At 45.6% G+C, this 23,019-nt stretch overlaps 1 protein-coding gene across 1 annotated transcript in view; it reads right to left on the bottom strand.

Annotated features, from left to right (window-relative positions):
- LOC115138827 (neuronal PAS domain-containing protein 3-like) overlaps window positions 1-23,019 on the bottom strand; it is a 329,952-nt gene that overhangs the window by 59,473 nt on the left and 247,460 nt on the right. The window contains exon 4 of the mRNA XM_065025795.1: window positions 4,451-4,628. Coding sequence (XP_064881867.1) covers window positions 4,451-4,628 — 178 coding nt within the window. The remainder of the gene's footprint in view (window positions 1-4,450; window positions 4,629-23,019) is intronic.

The following is a 23,019-nucleotide window of genomic DNA, read 5'->3' as shown; positions in this document are numbered from 1 at the left end:
TGGCTGCATATCAGACCCCAGGACTCTCTGACTTCCTCTACTCCAGCACCAGTCAGCCTGGCTGCATATCAGACACCAGGACTCTCTGACTTCCTCTAATCCAGCACCAGTCAGCCTGGCTTTATATCAGACCCCGGGCCTCTCTGACTTCCTCTACTCCAGCACCAGTCAGCCTGGCTGGATATCAGACCCCAGGACTCTCTGACTTCCTCTACTCCAGCACCAGTCAGCCTGGCTGGATATCAGACCCCAGGACTCTCTGACTTCCTCTACTCCAGCACCAGTCAGCCTGGCTGCATATCAGACCCCAGGACTCTCTGACTTCCTCTACTCCAGCCCCAGTCAGCCTGGCTGCATATCAGACCCCGGGCCTCTCTGACGTCCTCTCTGGCTGACTGTGGCTGGGAGCGACGGTGTGAGAGGGCGTGTGTGTGCGTGCTTTATAAGCAGCTCCAGCAGGTCTATCAGCCAGGAGGACTGTCGTGGCTGGGAAGTGAGGACAGGACCAGGCTCTCTGGGAGAGAAGACGCTAGCTCCTCTCCTCTCCTCTCCTGGCTGACAGAACAGGTTCCCTTCCTCTCCTATTCCCCAGGACAAGAGCTAAACAAACACTCACGCGCATGGAAGACCATTCTGAATACTGCACAATCTATACTTTTTACATACAGTCTTTAAACTAGGCCTCAAACTTCAGCTTGTGAAAATATATTCTAAAATTCTCAATGGTAATGATCACTTCAGAAGTTTGATTTAAACGTAGCTGATATTAAAATATGAGACATATTAATGCAGAGGATGAGATGTATTTCACATCAGGGCAGTGAGCTCTTATGTTGTCACTCAACTCTTCCATTATCTTCATTTGATCATGCTCAATTGTAAACAGCACATGCACCTCATCTAGTCTTAGTTAGAAAAGTCATTAGAAAAGTCTAACAATAATAGTCTCTGGTGGCTCAATGTGTACTCTGAAAAATCAAATTAAACTATGAGAGCACGCTTGTTTTAAAATGGCTATTTTTTGCTTTAGTATAATCATTTTGTAATATAATAACTGAGAGAAAGTTCAAGTGGTTTAACACTGTATTATTAGCACATAGGGTTGATTTAATATATTCCAGTACATCAAATCCATCATAAATATTGTGTGAATTTGCAGGATTAGTGTATGCCTATAGAGTTATACTCTTTTCTGACTGAGATATGTTTATTCACATACCAAGGTGATGCTTATTTATAAAACCCTCTTAGGCCTCACTCCCCCCTATCTGAGATATCTACTGCAGCCCTCATCCTCCACATACAACACCCGTTCTGCCAGTCACAAACTGCACAGTTTTATCTCCATCTCTTCATTCGAACACTCAATCATGGACACCCTTACTGACAGTTGTGGCTGCTTTATATGATGTATTGTTGTCGCTACCTTCTTGTCTGTGCGCAATAATGTTTGTACCATGTTTTGTGCTGCTACCATGTTGTTGTCATGTTGTGTTGCTATCATGCTGTGTTGTCATGTGCTGCTGCCTTGTTATGTTGTTGTCTTAGGTCTGTCTTTATGTAGTGTTGTGTTGTCTCTCTTGTTGTGATGTGTTTTGTCCTATATTTATATTGTATTTATTTTAAATTTTTAACCCCAGGCCCCCGTCCCCGGAGGAGGCCTTTTGTCTTCTGGTAGGCCGTCATTGTAAATAAGAATTGGTTCTGAACTGACTTGCCTAGTTAAATAAAGGTTACAAAAAAAAAACACAAAAAAAAATGGTGAAGAACCTTGTCCCCAACTCAGACCCTCATTCCATGACTTAAGATCGGGTTTTGTGTGTGTGTGTGTGTGTGTGTATGTGTGTGTATGTGTGTGTGTGTGTGTGTGTGTGTGTGTGTGTGTGTGTGTGTGTGTTTGAAAGGGGAGGAAAGAGGGTTGACAAAGGTAGATTCTGGGGCTCTTGGTAAAGAGCTCTATTTACATTTCAAATGTCACAAGCAGCAGACACCTGTTAAAGTCTAGAGTAGGATCCACACAAATCAAAGGTTTAACCTACTGGGATAGGAGTTCATGCAGTCCACACACAGACACACACACAGACACACACACACAGACACACACACACACACACACACACACACACACACACACACACACACACACACACACAGCCCAGCACATACATACACACCACTATCACATATAGTATACACACACACTACCCCCCCCTCAGGTAACTTCATAATCATGATAAACGTGTGCAATTACAAATAATTATTCACAGTCATTGTACTAATAGCATAATTAGCAACAATAATCAAGGACTTATGATCCCAACATAAGTCAAAGCCTTGGAAAATTATGACTGTTGCGACACATAATTAACTACTTACGGCAATTAGCTGAATTTTAATTTTTACACAAAATTAATACAGTATTGTTGAATTAATTTTAATGTTTTAACAGACTGAATTGCACTACCTTGACTGGACACTATTCCCTGTGAGAAGAATTGCGACATCAATGCAACACATAATTAACAGTAATTTCAAATGTACTTATTACATATGGCAAATGAAGTTAACACTTGAAACATACTGTATTACATGTTTTCTCCTAAGACAGCGGGGTCACCTTTCTAAAACATTAATATGGAGAGACACTCTCTACAGGATTGTAAGTGTGGAACTTTAGTGGGAGTAAAAATGAATACCAATCAATAGAGGACCAGTGTGTCCTGAGGAAGACTTATCTGATGATCCTTACCACAACAACAACAACAACAACTACAACCACAACAACCTGTGTTCATGATGACATCACTACACAGATAGTGCATCCCGCTCCACTCTCAACTTCATCAAAGAAACCTTCTCTAAGATAAAAAAGGTCTGCTCTGCTCTGCTCTGACACACACACACACACACACACACACACACACACACACACACACACACACACACACACACACACACACACACACACAAATCAAAGCTCCAGCGAGAGAGGGAGGAGAGAGAGAGAGAGAGAGAGAGAGAGAGAGAGAGAGAGAGAAAGGGAAAAGAGGGAGAAAAAGATACAGAGAGAATGAGAGATAGAGAACAAGAGAGAAAGAGAAAGGGGAAAGGGAAAAGAAGACAGGAAGGGTTGGAGGAGGGAAAGAGTTGGGTGGTCTTTGTCTCTCCTCATAATCCCTGTGTACACAAATATATCTCAACGTCAGGAGCCCTAAAGCACTTTAGATACTCTCTCTCGTCCTTCCTTCCTTCCTTCCTTCCTTCCTTCCTTCCTTCCTTCCTTCCTTCCTTCCTTCCTTCCTTCCTCTCTCTCGCTCTCTTTCTCTCTCTCGCTCTCTCTCTCTCTCGCTCTCTCTCTCTCTCGCTCTCTCTCTCTCTCTCTCTCTCTCTCTCTCGCTCTCTCTCTCTCTCTCTCTCTCTCTCTCGCATCTCTCCTCTTTCACTGCGCTGCCAGTGTGAAATATCTCCTGGCTGGAAAAAAATGCACGAAAAGGACAAAATGTGGAACTTCAATTCATTTACAGCCCCAATCAGGAAATAATAAATCCTTTGAAGATCTAATTACAGAATCTCTCCGAAGACTCGGGCCGACCAGCCAATCTTCCTCCTGTTTGAACAGCTTGATGAACCAAGGGACTGATGGATATCAAGTCATTTTGTTTAATTTATAAATGGATTTCCCCCTAATACTTAAATTATCATCTGTACAACACAAGGCAAAGTCTATAACAGGCCTGAAAAGAATTCCAATGAGGGATGTCGCCTCTTTTCATTCCTTCTGTAATGAAATTGAGGAAGGGAGGCAGAGTGAGGCTGGGTAAGCTGTGTTACAGTACGGCTGGGCTCCACTGTCCCTGTGAGGGAGGATCTGGGGCATGGCTAAAAACACACACACACACACACACACACACACACACACACACACACACACACACACACACACACACACACACACACACACACACACACACACACACACACACACACACACACACACGCAAGTGCACACACACACACATGTGCCGCACGTGAAGACACACACACACACACACACACACACACCCTTCTTAACAGAAAACCCTCACAGACTGGTTTGAGTGAGTGTAAGCCAACAGCTGTTGGTACTTGATATTAAAAGGATAAAATGCAGCAACTCAGTACTAACACTTTACTGTAAAAACAACAACTACAAAATCAGGTATGCCAGCCAAACACCCAAACTGATAATAGCTTCAAATGACCATAGCAATTACAAAACAACATAAACATGCTAAAAGCTCTCAATATTCAACTGTGTTAAAGACAGCACATTTTGCAGTATTTTCATGAAAGGCCACCCTGTCACCCCTCTCTCCTCATCACCCCACACCTCCTCCCCATCTTCCCCATCCAAACTCTCCACCACCCATCATCTCTATCCTCTCCCCTCCCTCCCTCCCTCTCTGCCCACCTGGCTCGGGGGTCTCTGCGTGTGAGGAGGAGGAGGCAGAGCTGGCGCCGTCCTCGGTGGCGGTGCCCTGAGAAAGGAGGCCTCGCCCCGGGGGCAGCTTCATGCCCAGCTGCTCTGCCATCTCCACATGATCGCCAGGGTGGACGTAGTCAAACACACTACTTCCTGTCAGCTCCACCTGCAGGGAGGGAGGGACACAGAGAGACAGGGAGGGTCATTATTACAGTAGCACCGTGTGTGTGTGTGTGTGTGTGTGTGTGTGTGTGTGTGTGTGTGTGTGTGTGTTGCTAAACGTAGCAAAACAGGAAATGTCCTCTCACTGTCAATTTATTTTCAGCAAACTTAACATGTGTAAATATTTGTATGAACATAACAAGATTCAACAACTGAGACATAAACTGAACAAGTTCCACAGACATGTGACTAACAGAAATGGAATAATGTGTCCCTGAACAAAGTGGGGGTCAAAATCAAAAGTAACAGTCAGTATCTGGTGTGGCCACCAGCTGCATTAAGTACTGTAGTACATCTCCTCCTCATGGACTGCACCAGATTTGCCAGTTCTTGCTGTGAGATGTTATCCCACTCTGCCATCAAGGCACCTGTAAGTTCCCGGACATTTATGGGGGGAATGGCCCTAGCCCTCACCCTCCGATCCAACAGGTCCCAGATGTGCTCAATTGAGATCCGGGCTCTTCCCTGGCCATGGCAGAACACTGGCATTTCTGTATTGCAGGAAATCACGCACAGAACTAGCAGTATGGCTGGTGGCATTGTCATGCTGGAGGGTCATGTCAGGATGAGTCTGCAGGAAGGGTACCACATGAGGGAGGAGGATGTCTTCCCTGTAACGCACAGCGTTGAGATTGCCTCCAATGACAACAAGCTCAGTCCGATGATGATGTGACACACCGCCCCAGACCTTCATGGACCCTCCACCTCCAAATCGATCCCGCTCCAGAGTACAGGCCTCGGTGTAATGTTCATTCCTTCAGGGATAAAAACGAATCCGACCATCACCCTTAGTGAGACAAAACCGCGACTCGTCAGTGAAGAGCACTTTTTGCCAGTCCTGTCTGGTCTGCGACGGTGGGTTTGTGACGGAGGACGTTGACGGTGGGTGTCCGCAGGGAGCTAGCTTGTCGGGACGCCACCCTCTCCCTCGACGAACTCGTAGACATGTCGATACGACTAGACAACCTGCTAGCTGCCCGGGGGGGCGTCCAGAACGGGTCCTGTTAGTTCCACCTCCCGGCCCTCCCGCTCCAACACCTATGGAGTTAGGGGGGGGGGGTCGCATGGAGGGGAACCGGAGGAGGAGGCTCCTCCTGCACCAGCTGTGGTCGGAGAGGGCACACTGCCGATCGGTGCTGGAGGAGCTCGTCTGGGAGTCGAGAGCGCAGGCAGAGCACTTCCCGGTCACCCCAGGTGAGTCAGCACCAGAATCACCCAGAGCTCCCTGTTGGTCACATGTTTTGACTAATCTCTTTCCCTGAGTTTTCTCCCTCTCTACAGCATAAGGCGCTAGTCGATTCAGGCGGACTCGCTCTTAAGTTAGGGATTACGCTGGTGCAGATAGATCAACCCTTCCCGTGCACTCCCTAGATAGCCAACCGTTAGGGTCCGGACTGGTCAGGGAGGCCACGGTTCCACTGGACATGGTAACGCAGGGGGATCATGGTGAGCGGATTAGTCTGTTCCTTATTGATTCACCTGCGTTTCCAGTGGTGCTGGTGATTCCCTGGCTGGCTAGTCACAATCCTAGGATTTCGTGGAAACAGGGGGCTCTCCAGGGGTGGTCAGAGGAGTGTTCAGGGAGGTGTAGAGGAGTTTCCATCGGTGCCATGACGGTGGAGAGTCCACACCAGGTTTCCCTTCCCTTAACACTAAGGCCGACGCGCTGTCCCGTCTCAATGACACCGAGGAGTGGTCCATCGACCCTACTCCCATCCTTCCAGCTTCATGTCTGGTGGCACCGGTGGTATGGGAGGTGGACGCGGACATCGAGCGGGCGTTACGGTTGGAACCTGCGCCCCCACAGTGTCCAGCGGGTCTTCAAATATGTGCCACTTGGTGTTCGTGACCAATTGATTCGGTGGGCCCATACGTTACCCGCTTCGGGTCATCCGGGTATTGAGAGGACAGTGCGGGGTCTTAGGGGGAAGTACTGGTGGCCCACCCTAGCTAAGGACGTGAGGTTTTATGTCTCCTCCTATTCGGTGTGCGCTCAGAGTAAGGCTCCTAGACACCTGCCTAGAGGGAAGTTACAGCCCCTCCCCGTTCCACAATGGCCATGGTCTCATCTGTCGGCCTTCCCCCGTCCCAGGGGAACACTACGATCCTGGTCATTGTGGATCGGTTTTCTAAGTCCTGCCGTCTCCTCCCGTTGCCCGGTCTCCCTATGGCCCTACAGACTGCGGAGGGCCTGTTTACCCACGTCTTCCGGCACTACGGGATGCCTGAGGACATCGTTTCTGATCGGGGTCCCCAGTTCACGTCCCGAGTTTGGAGGGCGTTTATGGAGCGTCTGGGGATCTCGGTCAGCCTGCAATTGGGTTTTCACCCCGAGAGTATTGGGCAGGTGGAGTGAGTGAACGAGGATGTGGGTAGGTTTCTGCAGTCGTATTGCCAGGACCGGCCAGGAGAATGGGCGAGGTACGTCCCATGGGCGGAGGTGGCTCGGAACTCACTCCGCCACACCTCCACGAACATGTCACCTTTCCAGTGCATGTTGGGCTACCAGCCGGTCCTGGCACTGTGGCATCAGAGCCAGACCGAAGCTCCTGCGGTGGAGGAGTGGGTGCAGCGCTCAAATGAGACCTGGAGAGCCGTCCTCTGGACATCGAGGGGTCCCCGGCGTACACAGTACGTTCCATTCTGGACTCTAGACGCCGGGTGATGGGCCTACAGTACCTCGTGGACTGGGAGGGGTACGGTCCGGAGGAGAGGTGCTGGGTACCGGTGGAAGACATCTTGGATCCATCACTGCTGAGGGATTTCCACCGCCTCCATCCGGATCGCCCTGCGCCTCGCCCTCTGGGTCGCCCTCGAGGCCGGTGTCAACGCTGCAGGAGCCGCGTGTCAGGGGGGGTACTGTCACGACTTCCACCGAAGGTGGCTCCTCTTCCTGTTCGGGCGGCGCTCAGCCTGTCGTCGTCACCGGTCTACTAGCTGCCACCGATTCCCTTTTCCTTTTCTGTTGGTTATGTCTGTGTTGGTTTCACCTGTTTCTCGTTTGGGGTTTGGTTCAGGGCTATTTAAGCCTTCTATTCCCGCCTGCTTTTGTGCGGGCTTGTTCTCTGTTCTGTTTGGTTATTTTTTGGACTGTTTGGTGTCCTGTTTTGGGTCGGTCATTATTTTCGCCTGTTGTTGTTGGCGTGACCTTACCTTACCGGAATAAATACGGTTTTCCTTAAACCTCTGCTCTCTGCGGCTGACTCTGCACCCACCAGTCCTAGCTATGTGACATACTTAAAATGAATTAAACATATTCAAAACATAAAATATAGAAGGCTGATTAAAAGTGGTTGCAACTAATAGCCTATGTACCTCATAGTTTCATTAAATGTCAAATGGCAGGATGAACAATAGATTTAGAATGAGTAAAATGGATATAGAACCTCTAAACATGGGCATTCTAATTCTACTCATTCTAATTCTATGGGATAACCTCCCTCTGTTGACTGCGCTGCTTTTACATCAAGCATGAGGCATAAGGAAGTTTTGCAAATGCATGAAGGTAGATAACAAAAACAAAGATAAACAAAGCCATTACCCAACAATGTTATCTTTACTGTCTTTATTTTAGTGATGTCCTTGTCCAAAAGGACAAACTAAACGAATAATAAAAACTCTTCAATAACGGAAACCAACCAAATAAGGTCTCTGTTGTCAAACTTGATGGTGTCCCGTCTTTAAAATGGAAAATAATCATTTGAATCATTTCAAAGAGGTCAATTGGACAGAACGGCAGAAAAACCCTGCCCATGCACACTTTTTTCATCACATCCTTGTATTTTATATCACAGAGGTAAGACCACTGATACAATCATGTTGTTTAAAGGGATAGTCATGATCTATCTAACAGAACTATGTCTGTTGTCTGCGTATTGGTTCCTGATCTATGTAGTATCTTAGTGCTTAGATACTCTTTTTGACATACACATCTTGGAGAGACTGAAGAGTAAATGGATAGTTCACACAAATGACAAAACAACACACTGTTCTCTTTACCCTGTAAGCCCTCTATGGACAAAGTATGACAGCAATCCAAGCTTTGATTAGGACTAATGTGTCATTTTGAAATTTGTGTGAACAATCCCTCTAACTTTCAGTCTCTCCAAGATGTGTATGTCAAAAATAGTATCTAACAACTACGTAAGATACTACTTAGATCAGGAACCAATACACAGCAAACATACATGGTTCTGTTAGATAGATCATGACACAATCATGATAGCGTTAGATAAGGAAGCAACAGAGAGAAGAAGACACATTGCAAAGAAGTCTTTTCAGAGTCTCCTTTAGAAGGCTGACACTGTCTGCGTCCCAAACTTTTGACCATGGTCCACAGGGCTCTGGTCAAAAGTAGTGCACTGTATAGGGAATAGTGTGCAATTTGGGACACATCCTCTTCTATCTACTGGGCTAAAGGGAATGAGATTCTCTCAGGGGGCTGGAGAAGTCGAGGCTGAGGTGGCTGGGGATAGAGATGGGGAGGAGGGGAATAGGCAGCTGGGGAGGTGGAGGGGGCCAGGCCTGGTGGCTGGGGATAGATGGAGGGGCTGGGGCGGTGGAGGGGGCCAGACCTGGTGGCTTGGGATAGATGAAGGGGGCTGGAGAGGTGGAGGGGCCAGGCCTGGTGAATGGGGATAGATGGAGGGGGCTGGGGAGGTAGAGGGGCCAGGCCTGGTGGCTGGTGATAGATGGAGGGGCTGGGGAGGTGGAGGGGGCCAGGCATGGTGGCTTGGGATAGACGGAGGGGGCTGGGGGGTTGGAGGGGGCCAGGCCTTGTGGCTGGGGATAGATGGAGGATGTTAGGGGGCAGGGGAGGTGGAGCAGGCCAGGCCTGGTGGATGGGCTGGTGTTGGGAACTCCTACAGATTACAAATGGCTGAATCTCCCCTTAGACAAAGGAGTGACATAATCACATCCCCCTTAGAAATGAAAGACCATTGTACATCAGTCTTTAACCTAAAGAGCAACACACTACCATGGACTACCGAACTAGGGATGAGAGATGGCGATTCCCATTTATAACTGGATTAAGCTACAATAATAAGTGAGATGACTGCAGCCCATGAGGTCAGTGTGAATGTGCCAGTCCAGCGCTGACTGCCTGCTGAATACATTTCAGAATGGAAATGAAACAAGCCAAAAGCTTTATATCTCTCTTTCACAGGCTTGGTGGCAGTCAAACCTTTTGTGGCCCATTATAATTCATGAACACGACCAATTACTATTTTAACTGTATTAGAATGAGCCTTGGCTCAACAATGCAGTCATCTGCTTTAATCTCTTCTGATGACTAGATGAGAACAATGCGCAGTCGGTGGAGAAATAATACAGGCTCAAATATTCATTGTGTTGCGTCGTGGGCAGTAAAGTGGCCGGTGTTGTCTATTACAAGAGAGACAGCAGATTATACTCTGTGATGGCAGAAAGGACACTTGGATTACAGTGGCTGCGTTTGCATTGTAATTTAGGCTGGTGTGTGTGTGGTGTCATCAGGGTTGGAGCACAGCTGGGCCAGGCATCATTAGAAACATGCTTATTCCGTAGAAAATCACTTATTAATATCTACGCCTCTGACACCTGTCTGGCTGCCTGGCTGGAAGGAAGGAACATAGTCATATAAAACACCTGATTCAACCACCACCAGACATAAAAAGGCAGTAATTAATGTTTCTTCGTTTAAAAAGAAGGAAACCTCTTAATTACATAGGGCTTCAGAAATGTAATCTTCCTCTATTAAATGTTTACATTTACATTTAAGTCATTTAGCAGACGCTCTTATCCAGAGCGACTTACAAATTGGTGCATTCACCTTATGACATCCAGTGGAGCAGCCACTTACAATAGTGCATCTAAATCTTTTAAGGGGGGTGAGAAGGATTACTTTATCCTATCCTAGGTATTCCTTAAAGAGGTGGGGTTTCAGGTGTCTCCGGAAGGTGGTGATTGACTCCGCTGTCCTGGCGTCGTGAGGGAGTTTGTTCCACCATTGGGGGGCCAGAGCAGCGAACAGTTTTGACTGGGCTGAGCGGGAACTGTACTTCCTCAGTGGTAGGGAGGCGAGCAGGCCAGAGGTGGATGAACGCAGTGCCCTTGTTTGGGTGTAGGGCCTGATCAGAGCCTGGAGGTACTGAGGTGCCGTTCCCCTCACAGCTCCATGGGCAAGCACCATGGTCTTGTAGCGGATGCGAGCTTCAACTGGAAGCCAGTGGAGAGAGCGGAGGAGCGGGGTGACGTGAGAGAACTTGGGAAGGTTGAACACCAGACGGGCTGCGGCGTTCTGGATGAGTTGTAGGGGTTTAATGGCACAGGCAGGGAGCCCAGCCAACAGCGAGTTGCAGTAATCCAGACGGGAGATGACAAGTGCCTGGATTAGGACCTGCGCCGCTTCCTGTGTGAGGCAGGGTCGTACTCTGCGGATGTTGTAGAGCATGAACCTACAGGAACGGGCCACCGCCTTGATGTTAGTAAATGTTCTGCTCTATTAGAATCCCCACTGTCAAATATCATCACCTGTTAGACAGCCTGCCTCCTCTCTGTCTCTCTCTCTGTCTATCTGTCTCTCCCTCTGTCTGTCTATCTGTCTCCCTTTCTCACTCTCTCTGACTCTCTTTCTTTCTCTCTGTCTCTCTCTTGTCTTCTTCTTTCTCTTTCACTATGTCTGTCTGTCTGTCTATTACATTTACATTTAAGTCATTTAGCAGACGCTCTTATCCAGAGCGACTTACAAATTGGGCACTACATGACCAAAAGTATGTGGACACCTGCTCGTCGAACATCTCATTCCAAAATCATGGGCATTAATACGGAATTGGTGCCCCCTTTGCTGCTAAAACAGCCTCCACTCTTCTGGGAAGGCTTTCCACTAGATGTTGGAACATTGCTGTGGGATTTGCTTCCATTCAGTCACAAGAGCATTAGTGAGGTAGGGCACTGATGTCGGGCGACTAGGCCTGGCACGCAGTCTGCGTTCCAATTCATCCTAAAGGTGTTCTATGGGCTGGAGGTCAGTGCTCTGTGCAGGCTAGTCAAGTTCTTCCACACTGATCTCGACAAACCATTTCTGTATGGACCTCTCTTTGTGCACGGGGGCATTGTCATGCTGAAACAGGAAAGGGCCTTCCCTAAACCATTGCTACAAAGTTGGAAGCAAAGAATCGTCTAGAATGTGATTGTATGCTGTAGCGTTAAGATGTCCCTTCACTGGAACTAAGGGACCTAGCCCAAACCATGAAAAACAGCCCCATACATTATTCATCCTCCACCAAACTTTACACTTGGCACTATGCATTGGGGCAGGTAGCGTTTTCCTGGCATCTGCCAAACCCAGATTTGTCTGTCGGCCTGCCAGATGGTGAAGCGTGATTCATCACTCCAGAGATCATGTTTCCACTGCTCCAGAGTCCAATGGCAAAGAGCTTTACACCACTCCAGCTGACACTTGGCATTGCACATGGTGATCTGAGGCTTGTGTGCGGCTGCTCGGCCATGGAAACCCATTTCATGAAGCTCAGATGAACAGTTATTGTGCTGACGTTGCTCCCAGAGGCAGTTTGGAACTCTGCAGTGATTTTGACAAACGAGGACAGAAGATTTTTACACGCTATGCACTTCAGCACTCGGCAGTCCCATTCTATGAGCTTGTGTGGCCACTTCGCGACTGAGCTGTTGTTGCTCCTACGATTCCACTTCACAATAACAGCACTTACAGTTATTCAGGGCAGCTCTAGCCTGGCAGAAATGTAATGAACTGACTTGTTGGAAAGGTAGCATCCTATGACGGTGCCATGTTGAAAGTCACTGAGCTGCTCAGTAAGGCCATTCTACTGCCAATGTTTGTCTATGGAAATTGCATGGCTGTGTGCTAGAATGTATACACATGTCAGCAATAGGTGTGGCTGAAATACTAATTTAATTTACAGTTACAGTTTTTCTCAGTCGCTTTGGTGCATTTCTTAGATCAAAAGTGCAATTCTTGATACTACTTGTACAAATTCCAAATCATCTAGTCACTTGTGCACATCATTAAAGCAATTTATTATTCCTTTGAACAAATTGCAATTGATAATTTACAAGTGTCAACTTTTTTCCACATTATCAATTGCTCATGTCATGTTGATCAAAATATAGTACATGGTTCTCTGTTGAATAGTCTTACCCCTCAAAACATCTAGGCATTAGTTCCTTGCATAAGCCATTACATGCAAAATTGTTGAACTATTTGTCATAAACTGTCAAGCATAGTTTTACACATTTCTATTAGACCTTTTGTACAAAAACGTGAATTGATGAATCGTGCAGGTGAAATTGACCCTCACTCATGAAGGAATGTAAAGTGTTAGTTCAACCAACAATCAACCAGTTGTCTAAATTGCTCAAAGGTGCATCTCATGAAGAATCAATTGGCAAGCATATATGGACAGACCACAACACAGAGTTGCAATTTTCCAATAATGGATGGACCAGGAAACGAACAGGATCAACAGCCAAGAGGAGGAAGAAGAGGAGGAAGAAGAGGAGCAAGAAGAGGAGCAAGGATGCGTGGTGGAAGGCAAAACAGAGGAAGGGGCAGAAGAGGACATAGGCGCATATCTGATGACATAAGGGCCACTATTGTAGACCATGTTGTCAATCATGGCCTTACAATGGCTGAGGCGGGTCGAAGGGTGCAGCCGAATATTGGGAAATCAACTGTGTCCTCAATAGTTCAAACGTTTTGAAGAGAGAACAGGTATGTCCACCAATGTACAGTGCACTGTTACTGTATATAAGCAGTATACTGTATACTTCCTACAATGCTTCATATTACAGTAGTCCACTTGTATTTCACAGCATACAGAAATATACTCTATACAGATACATACTGCACCTTACATGCATCCACCTGTATGTTTTACAGTAAAATGTGTGTTCGCATAGTTTTTGTCTATGTGAAAGTGTGCGATGCTTCACTGCATTTTCCCCCACATAGGACTGCAAGATTACCTCAAACTGGTGGCAGAGGATGCCTTTTCACACCAACAGGAGGAGGCTATTTGCACCATGGTCCGAGCAAACAATGCCATGAGACTCAGGGAAATACAAAGGACCATTATAGAAGACAACGATGTCTTTGAAAACATCCATACGGTTAGCATCTCAACCATCGACAGGGTGCTGCATAGAAACCAGATGAGTATGAAACAGCTGTACCATGTACCATTCCAAAGGAATGAGGACAGAGTTAAGGAGCTACGGTACCAGTATGTACAGGTAAAACATATATCTATGTAACTACTTTACAGCAACATTTTATAGTGATGCATAGTACAGTAAGCATAAACTGCACACATTTCCATTGCTGTGGAAGGAACATACAATATATGTACATTTTATGTCACTCTTCCTTACCAAAACAAATTCAACTGTTCTGGGATATAGCATATAATGGAGTTGGAATCAAGTGAACCCTCTCGCAACTTTGTATACGTGGATGAGGCTAACTTCAACCTGGCCAAATGCAGAAGGCTGGGTCGGAATATCATCGGTCACAGAGCTACTGTGGATTTGCCAGGCCAACGGGGAGGAAATATCACCATGTGTGCTGCTATTTCGGAGCATGGTGTCCTAACCCACATTATAGGGCCATACAACACCCAGCATCTACTCAACTTTTTAGAGACTCTCTACAGGGCTCTCATCCCTGATGATGAGAGGGGTCTGTTTAGAGAGGATTTGCCAAAGTATGTGGTCATTTATGATAATGTGAGTTTCCATCGACCAAACATCATAAGGCAATGGTTTGTGACCCACCCGAGGATGCTCATAGAATTCCTCCCACCTTATTCACCATTCCTTAACCCAATTGAGGAGTTATTTTCAGCATGGAGGTGGAAGGTGTACGATCGTCAGCCACACACACAGATGACACCCCTCCTGTCTCCAGTATTTATGCTGCAGCAGTTTGTGTCGGGGGGCTAGGGTCAGTTTGTTATATCTGGAGTACTTCTCCTGTCCTATTCGGTGTCCTGTGTGAATTTAAGTGTGCTCTCTCTAATTCTCTTTCTCTTTCTTTCTCTCTCTCGGAGGACCTGCCTCAGGACTACCTGACATGATGACTCCTTGCTGTCCCCAGTCCACCTGGCTGTGCTGCTGCTCCAGTTTCAACTGTTCTGCCTTATTATTATTCGACCATGCTGGTAATTTATGAACATTTGAACATCTTGGCCATGTTCTGTTATAATCTCTACCCGGCACAGCCAGAAGAGGACTGGCCACCCCACATAGCCTGGTTCCTCTCTAGGTTTCTTCCTAGGTTTTGGCCTTTCTAGGGAGTTTTTCCTAGCCACCGTGCTTCTACACTTGCATTGCTTGCTGTTTGGGGTTTAAGGCTGGGTTTCTGTACAGCACTTTGAGCTATCAGCTGATGTACGAAGGGCTATATAAATAAATGTTATTTGTTCGTGAACAATAACTCAATGACTTATCATTCTGATGACACTGACATGATCATTGGCATGAATATTTACTTTTGAGAGATGTACTAAGGATTTTTATTGACTGACTAGCTTTAGAAACATATCTATTGTATATTGCAGTTTGTCCAAATTGTTCTGAGAAATGCACATGTTAGGGATGATGTGAAAAATGCACCAAAGTGACTGAAACTGTAAAAGAGGGTCCACATACTTTTGTATATAGTGTAAAAATAAAGAAAAACCCTTGCATGAGTAGGTGTCCAAACTTTTGACTGGCAATGTACTTTTGTATATGTAGTGTATCTCTCTCGCACTCTGTTGCCCTCCCCCCCACACACACACACCCACCCCCTCCCCTCATCCCTCCACCCTATCCCCCTCCCCAACCACTCCTATCTCCCCCTCCCCCCTCCACCCTATCTCCCCAATTGAGACATGGATTCATTCAGAGGGTGTATGGGCAAGACAAAAGATTTAAGTGTCTTTGAACGTGTTATGGTAGTAGGTGCCAAGCGCACCAGTTTGTGTGTCAATAACTGCAATGCTGTTACAGTTCTTGACAGTTTCCTGTGTGTATCAAGGTTGATCCACCACCTAAAGGACACCCAGCCAACGACACAACTGTGGGAAGCATTGGAGTCAACATGGGCCAGCATCCCTGTGGAACACTTTCGACACCTTGTGGAGTCTGTGCCCCAACAAATTGAGGCTGTTCTGAAGGCAAAGGGGGGTGCAAATCAATATTAGGAAGAAGTTCCTAATGTTTTGTACACTCAAATATTTTACTTAGAGCTCTTAAATGTTAATCAAAGCCTTCAAATGTGCATATTTAATGATGAAATATTATCATGCTATAGAGCACCATCCCATGAGGAAAGTAACATTTCAGATGACTGTTGGGAGGGAGAAAAATATCAAATCCCTCCCACACTTCTAAAATATCAGTGTGACTTTGTAAAGTACCAATCAAATAAATTGATGTTGGCTCTAGGGTTCAGAATTAATTACTGCATTTAACATTAGATAAATGGAAAATTATAAGGTTGATAGAGTAGAATTACTCTTGTATTAATGATTCATATTACATTGCCCTCAATTGATAACACTTGGCATAAAGCTATGGAAGTTTAATAAAAATATATTTTTCTTAACATGGCAAACTGCTGTTCTTGTAGGGTTTGAATAACTAATTCCAGACCTATGTTATTATGGATTTATTCAACTAAAGAGGGAGGGTCCACCAACTTTGATAATACTGCAAATCTTCAATACTGTCTAAATGACAGACGAGTAAGAAACCTGTGGTCTCAAGTGTCACAACCCAGCATCACTTGGATAGAGGGTCAAAGCAGCAGCATCCTCCCACCCATATCTTGTGTGTGGGTGTTTTCTATGCCAGAGTGGTATCACACCACCTCTTCATGCAGAATATCTAATAACCAGGGCTCTAGTGAATATCTCTTATCTCCGGGTTCCAAAACAAATGGAAAGGCTACACAGATATGGCTGTAGCATTGTGGGCATCAGAAGCTGAGAGAATTTAAAAATAAAAACAGACCATCAATGGCATAAAGGATGCTAGTAATTAAGGGCAATTGGAGCTGTCTTCCCTGTGTGCTGGACGGGACCCAGGGGAAGCACCCAGCTACCTGTCTGACCTTGGCAAATGGTGGTCCTTGGCTGAGACTGTGACCCGCTGAACCCCCTCTCACACCCAATCTCCCTCACACAGTACATAGGGCGACCTGCCTCATGCAAATCACCACTCTCCCATGAGAGCTGTATAAACTACAGCCTAATTAAATATTTTTTAACGATGTGAGTCATTTTTTGCCAAGGGGTGGATTCGGGGGAAATTTAATATGAGATCACAAAAGATGTTCTCGGCGTTGATTCTGTAAATGATTGACGATCGAGTGTTTATGATAAAAGCACCAGCGCCAGGAATGAGAATGAAGTCAGCCTTATACTTAATTTCTCTAATAACCCAAATGCTTTCAAGAACCAAAAAAAAAAGATGCCAACATAGTCCATCATATGAAAATTATGGATAACGCGGACATTGCCAAACTCAAAGCAGCAAAGTAATATTTGTCAGCCAAATGACAAGGTTTTCTAATTTCACAAACCAAACAGACATACAGATTAGAACTGTATATGCTCCCTCTTTCTCTCCTCTCTCTCTCTCTCTCTCTCTCTCTCTCTCATGTTACCTGCAGAGGGTTTTCTCCAGTCCACTCAAGTGTTACAGTGGTCACAGATTACAGTAACCTTTAACAGGCCTGTGACAGCCAAGATACAAATTTAGTGGAAAAGCAGTCTCTCTCTCTCTCTCTCTCTCTCTCTCTCTCTCTCTCTCTCTCTCTCTCTCTCTCTCTCTCTCTCTCTCTCTCTCTCTCTCTCTCTCTCTCTCTCTCTCTCTCTCTCTCTCTCTCTCTCTCTCTCTCTCTCTCTCTCTCTCTCTCTCTCTCTCTCTCTCTCTCTCTCTCTCTCTCTCTCTCTCTCTCTCTCTCTCTCTCCATGTTACCTGCAGAGGGTTTTCTCCAGTCCACTCAAGTGTTACAGTGGTCACAGATTACAGTAACCTTTAACAGGCCTGTGACAGCCAAGATACAAATTTAGTGGAAAAGCAGTCTCTCTCTCTCTCTCTCTCTCTCTCTCTCTCTCTCTCTCTCTCTCTCTCTCTCTCTCTCTCGCTCTCTCCCCCTCTCTCTCGCTCTCTCTGTATGTCTGTCCCTCTCTCCACCCCCCCCCTCTCTCTGTCTGTCTGTCTCTCTCTCTTCAGCCTATAATACCACATTGTGCCACTTCTCCAGCAGGCCTTAATCTCCCTCCAAACTAAAGCCTGTCACTTCAGGAGGGAGAAATGGAAGGCTTGGAGAGGAGAGGACTGGATACTATACTACTGAATCAGACTTGATACAGTTGAAGTCAGAAGTTAACATACACTTAGGATGGAGTCATTAAAACGGGGGCCTCCCGGGTGGCGCAGTGGTCAAGGGTGCTGTACTGCAGCGCCAGCTGTGCCACCAGAGACTCTGGGTTTGCGCCCAGGCTCTGTCGTAACCGGCAGTGACCGGGAGGTCTGTGGGGCGACGCACAATTGGCCTAGCGTTGTCCGGGTTAGGGAGGGCTTGGCCGGTAGGGAAATTGGATAACAATTGGATACCACAAAATTGGGGAGAAAAAGGGGTAAAAAAACAAAAAACTCATTTTTCAACCACTCCACAAATTTCTTGTTAAGTTAACCTCTTTGGTCTAGAGGGCAGTATTCGGAAGTTTGGATGAATGAGGTGGCCGAAGAAAACTGCCTGTTACTCAGGCCCAGAATCTAGGATATGCTTATAATTGGTGGTATTGGATAGAAAACACTCCAAGTTTTGCAAAACTGTTAAAATAATGTCTGTGAGTATAACAGAACTGATATAGCAGGCAAAAACCTGAGGAGAATTGGAGGTGACACCATTTAAATTGCCTGTTTATGGGGAAATCAATGGAATACCTCCCAGATTGCAGTTCCTAGGGCTTCCAGTAGATGTCATTTGTTTGTTGATTCAGGCTTCTTTAAAAAAAATGTTAGCTAGAATTTGTAGTTTTTCTGAACTATCTTCTAAACAATTTAATATTACTTGTTAAACAAAATATATTTCTCTGAGCAATTGTATTTCCATATATTTAGCACACAATATAGCTCAGTATTTGAATTATTTTTTTTTTTCAGTCATTATTGCTCATCTTTTTTATTTAATTTTTTATTTATGTCACCTTTATTTTTAACCAGGTAGGCTAGTTGAGAACACCTTTATTTTTAACCAGGTAGGCTAGTTGAGAACACCTTTATTTTTAACCAGGTAGGCTAGTTGAGAACAAGTTCTCATTTACAACTGCGACCTGGCCAAGGTAAAGCAAAGCAGTTTGACACATACAACAACACAGAGTTACACATGGAATAAACAAACATACAATCAATAATACAGTAGAAAAATCGATATACATCATGTGCAAATGAGGTAGGATAAGAGAGATAAGGCAATAAATAGGCCATGGTGGCAAAGTAATTACAATATAGCAATTAAACACTGGAATGGTAGATGTGCAGAAGATGAATGCGCAAGTAGAGATACTGGGGTGCAAAGGAGCAAGATTAATAAATAAATACAGTATGGGGATGAGGTAGATTAAACGGGCTATTTACAGATGAGCTATGTACAGGTGAAGTGATCTGTGACCTGCTCTGACAGCTGGTGCTTAAAGCTAGTGAGGGACATATGAGTCTCCAGCTTCAGAGATTTTTGCAGTTCGTTCCAGTCATTGGCAGCAGAGAACTGGATGGAGAGGCAGCCAAAGGAAGAATTGGCATTGGGGGTGACCAGTGAGATATACCTGCTGGAGTGCCTGCTATGGGTGGGTGCTGCTATGGTGACCAGTGAGCTGAGATAAGGAGGGACTTTACCTAGCAGAGACTTGTAGATGACCTGGAGCCAGTGGGTTTGGCGACGAGTATGAAGCGAGGGCCAGCCAACGAGAGCATACAGGTCGAGTGGTGGGTAGTATATGGGGCTCTGGTGACAAAACGGATGGCACTGTGATAGATTGCATCCAATTTGTTGAGTAGAGTGTTGGAGGCTATTTTGTAAATGACATCGCCAAAGTCGAGGATCGGTAGGCTGGTCAGTTTTACGAGGGTATGTTTGGCAGCATGAGTGAAGGATGCTTTGTTGCAAAATAGGAAGACAATTCTAGATTTAATTTTGGATTGGAGATGTTTAATGCACCCATGACCAGCTCGGAAACCAGATTGCATAGCGGAGAAGGTACGGTGGGATTCGAAATGGTCGGTAATCTGTTTGTTAACTTGGCATTCAAAGACCTTAGAAAGGCAGGGTAGAATAGATATAGGGCTGTAGCAGTTTGGGTCTAGAGTGTCTCCCCCTTTGAAGAGGGGGATGACCATGGCAGCTTTCCAATCTATGGGAATCTCAGACGATACGAAAGAGAGGTTGAACAGGCTAGTAATAGGGGTTGCAACAATTTTGGCAAGTCCCAGTTTAGGTCACCTAGCAGCACGAGCTCAGAAGATAGATAGGGGGCAATCAATTCACATATGGTGTCCAGGGCACAGCTAGGGGCAGAGGGTGGTCTTTCGTAAGCGGCTATGGTGAGAGACTTGTTTCTGGAAAGGTGAATATTTAGAAGTAGAAGCTCAAATTGTTTTGGGACAGACCTGGATAGTAAGACAGAACTCTGCAGGCTATCTCTGCAGTAGATTGCAACACCACCCCCTTTGGCAGTTCTATCTTGGCGGAAAATGTTATAGTTAGGGGTGGATATTTCAGGGTTTTTGGAGGTTTTCCTAGGCCAGGATTCAGACACGGCTAAGACATCAGGGGTTGGCTAAATGTGCTAAAGCAGTGAATAAAGCAAACTTAGCGAGTAGGATTCTAATGTTAACATGCATGACACCAAGGCTTTTACGGTTACAGAAGTCAACAAATGAGAGCACCTGGGGAGTAGGAGTGGAGCTAGGCACTGCGGGTCCTGGATTAACCTCTACATCACCAGAGGAACAGAGAATAAGTAGGATAAGGGACAGAGAGTAATAGGAGCAGGTTTCAGGGCACGATAGCATAGATTCAAGGCATAATGTACAGACAAAGGTATGGTAGGAAGAGAGTACATTGGAGGTAAACCTAGGCATTGAGTAATGATGAGAGAGATATAGTCTCTAGAGACGTTTAAACCAGGTGATGTCATCGCATATGTGGGAGGTGGAACAACATGGTTGGTTAAGGCATATTGAGCATTGCTAGAGGCTCTACAGTGAAATAAGGCAGTAATCACTAACCAGGACAGTAATGGACAAGGCATATTGATTTTAGGGAGAGGCATGATCAACCAAGTGAATCGTATGGGTGCAGTGAGTGGTTGGGCTGGCTGGGGGACACAGCGATTCAGACAGTTAGTAGGCTGGGGCTAGCAAGCTAGCAGTTAGCAAGCCGGGGCTAGCAAGTTAGCAGAAGGGACTTAGCAGAAGGGACTTTTGCCTCCTCGTGCGGTGACGTCGATAGACCAGTCGTGGAATTAGTAGGGTTCCAAGTGGCAGAGGGGTCCAAGTCCAATTGGCAAAATTGGTATAGTGGTCCAAGAAACTGGCCGATGGATCAGCTAACAGTCCAATATGGGGCCATATGGGGCGGCAGTAGCCTAGTGGTTAGAGCGTTGGTCTAGTAACCGGAAGGTTGCAAGTTCAAATCCCCGAGCTGACAAGGTACAAATCTGTCGCTCTGCCCCTGAACAGGCAGTTAACCCACTGTTCCTAGGCAGTCATTGAAAATAAGAATTTGTTCTTAACTGACTTGCCTAGTTAAATAAAGGTAAAATAAATAAAATGCTCTAGATAGCTAGCAGGCCGCAGTAGTAGAATGGGCCTTCAGGGGACGTCACGCCTGAGGGGCCTGTTGGAATCCTCGGGCAGATTATGTCGGTATTCCAGTCGTGAAGGATCGGCGGGGTCAAATACATTCTGTAGACACTGTATTTTTAAACTGAAATGTGCTGTATTTATTTGTTAACTGGGAAATTCAAAGCAACACAAAGTCACTGTGTAACACTTTAACTTTACAGAGTAAAAATGATGTTCATTTTAGCCCCTTAGAATGGGAAAGTGGAGGAGAATAAGAGTCAAACATCGTAGAGTAATAATGTTCTTTACATTCCCCTTTCCATTACAATCAACAGTGACAAACACTAACACCTGTGATGACAAGGCATGTAAAGGTGTATGTTTGGTTTACCTGTGTATGTTTGGTTTACCTGTGTATGTCTATTCTATCACAGGTGTGTATAAAAAAACAAATGTCTGAACAAAATGTATATTTTTCAAACAAAATAAATGTTTGTTATCTAGAAAGCAGCTCTGACGAGAGAGAGAGAGAGAGAGAGAGAGAGAGAGAGAGAGAGAAGAGAGAGAGAAAATAACTTTAACAATTAACTTCGAAGGACAAAAAGGGTACATTTCCCCTGTGCTCTTTTTCTCCCTGGTCTGATTTGTATCGGGCTCTCAAAGCCCTCTTAGATCATCCTAATCCAGTGTGGCAAAGTAGCTGAATATGAGATTCAGATTGTCTTAGAAATTCTACGCTACCAATCAGCTTTCTGACACCGCTTTTCTCTTCAACCTTCAGAACTTGTGACAGCAAAGACCAGAAGCCAACTCACAAAGGAGCACACAAATGGCAAACACTGCAAGCTAGCTGCCTAATCCACGGAACAAAGATAGCACTTGACACTTCACAGCAGCTTCAAATCCAAATATTTTATCAATCACTACATGTATTTCACTCTATATATATTTAGTAATTTGTTTGACCAGGTACAATCCAGGAACATTAACATTAAAACTCCATGCAGACGGACCTTAATGCTATAAGAAAACCGAGACACCCTTATGATAGCAGTCTAAAAGCTCAAACACACCTGTAGGATTGCCAAACATTTGCCTGCCAAGAGTACCTAGCACCTCTGAACAGAGTGTAAACTGTCAATCTCTGTTGTGTTCACACAGCAAAGGCCTTGGAAGTCACTCAGCCTTGTTAAAATACTCCAAACCAGAAGGTGTCAGTAGAGTTGTTTGGCAATGCATATCTGCGTGTATTGCTTATGGTCTAGATTACAGGCTATCTGTGCTAATGTTGCTATTTTGTAGAAAGCCCTTGTTGATACCAGCCAGATGGCCACAGCTAGATATCTACCTAGCAAGATGAACAAATAATGTAATTCACTCTCCATAATCCCATACTGCCAGTGCCAGCCCATAGCCAAATGTTTAGCTAGCTAGCTAATGGTAGCATACATGGTAGCTAGCCAGACATAGCTAGC

This window comes from Oncorhynchus nerka, linkage group LG12 (genome assembly GCF_034236695.1).
Source record: "Oncorhynchus nerka isolate Pitt River linkage group LG12, Oner_Uvic_2.0, whole genome shotgun sequence".
Taxonomy (NCBI): domain Eukaryota; kingdom Metazoa; phylum Chordata; class Actinopteri; order Salmoniformes; family Salmonidae; genus Oncorhynchus; species Oncorhynchus nerka.
The sequence above is the reverse complement of the archived record's forward strand: the minus strand, read 5'-3'. Positions and strand labels throughout refer to the sequence as shown.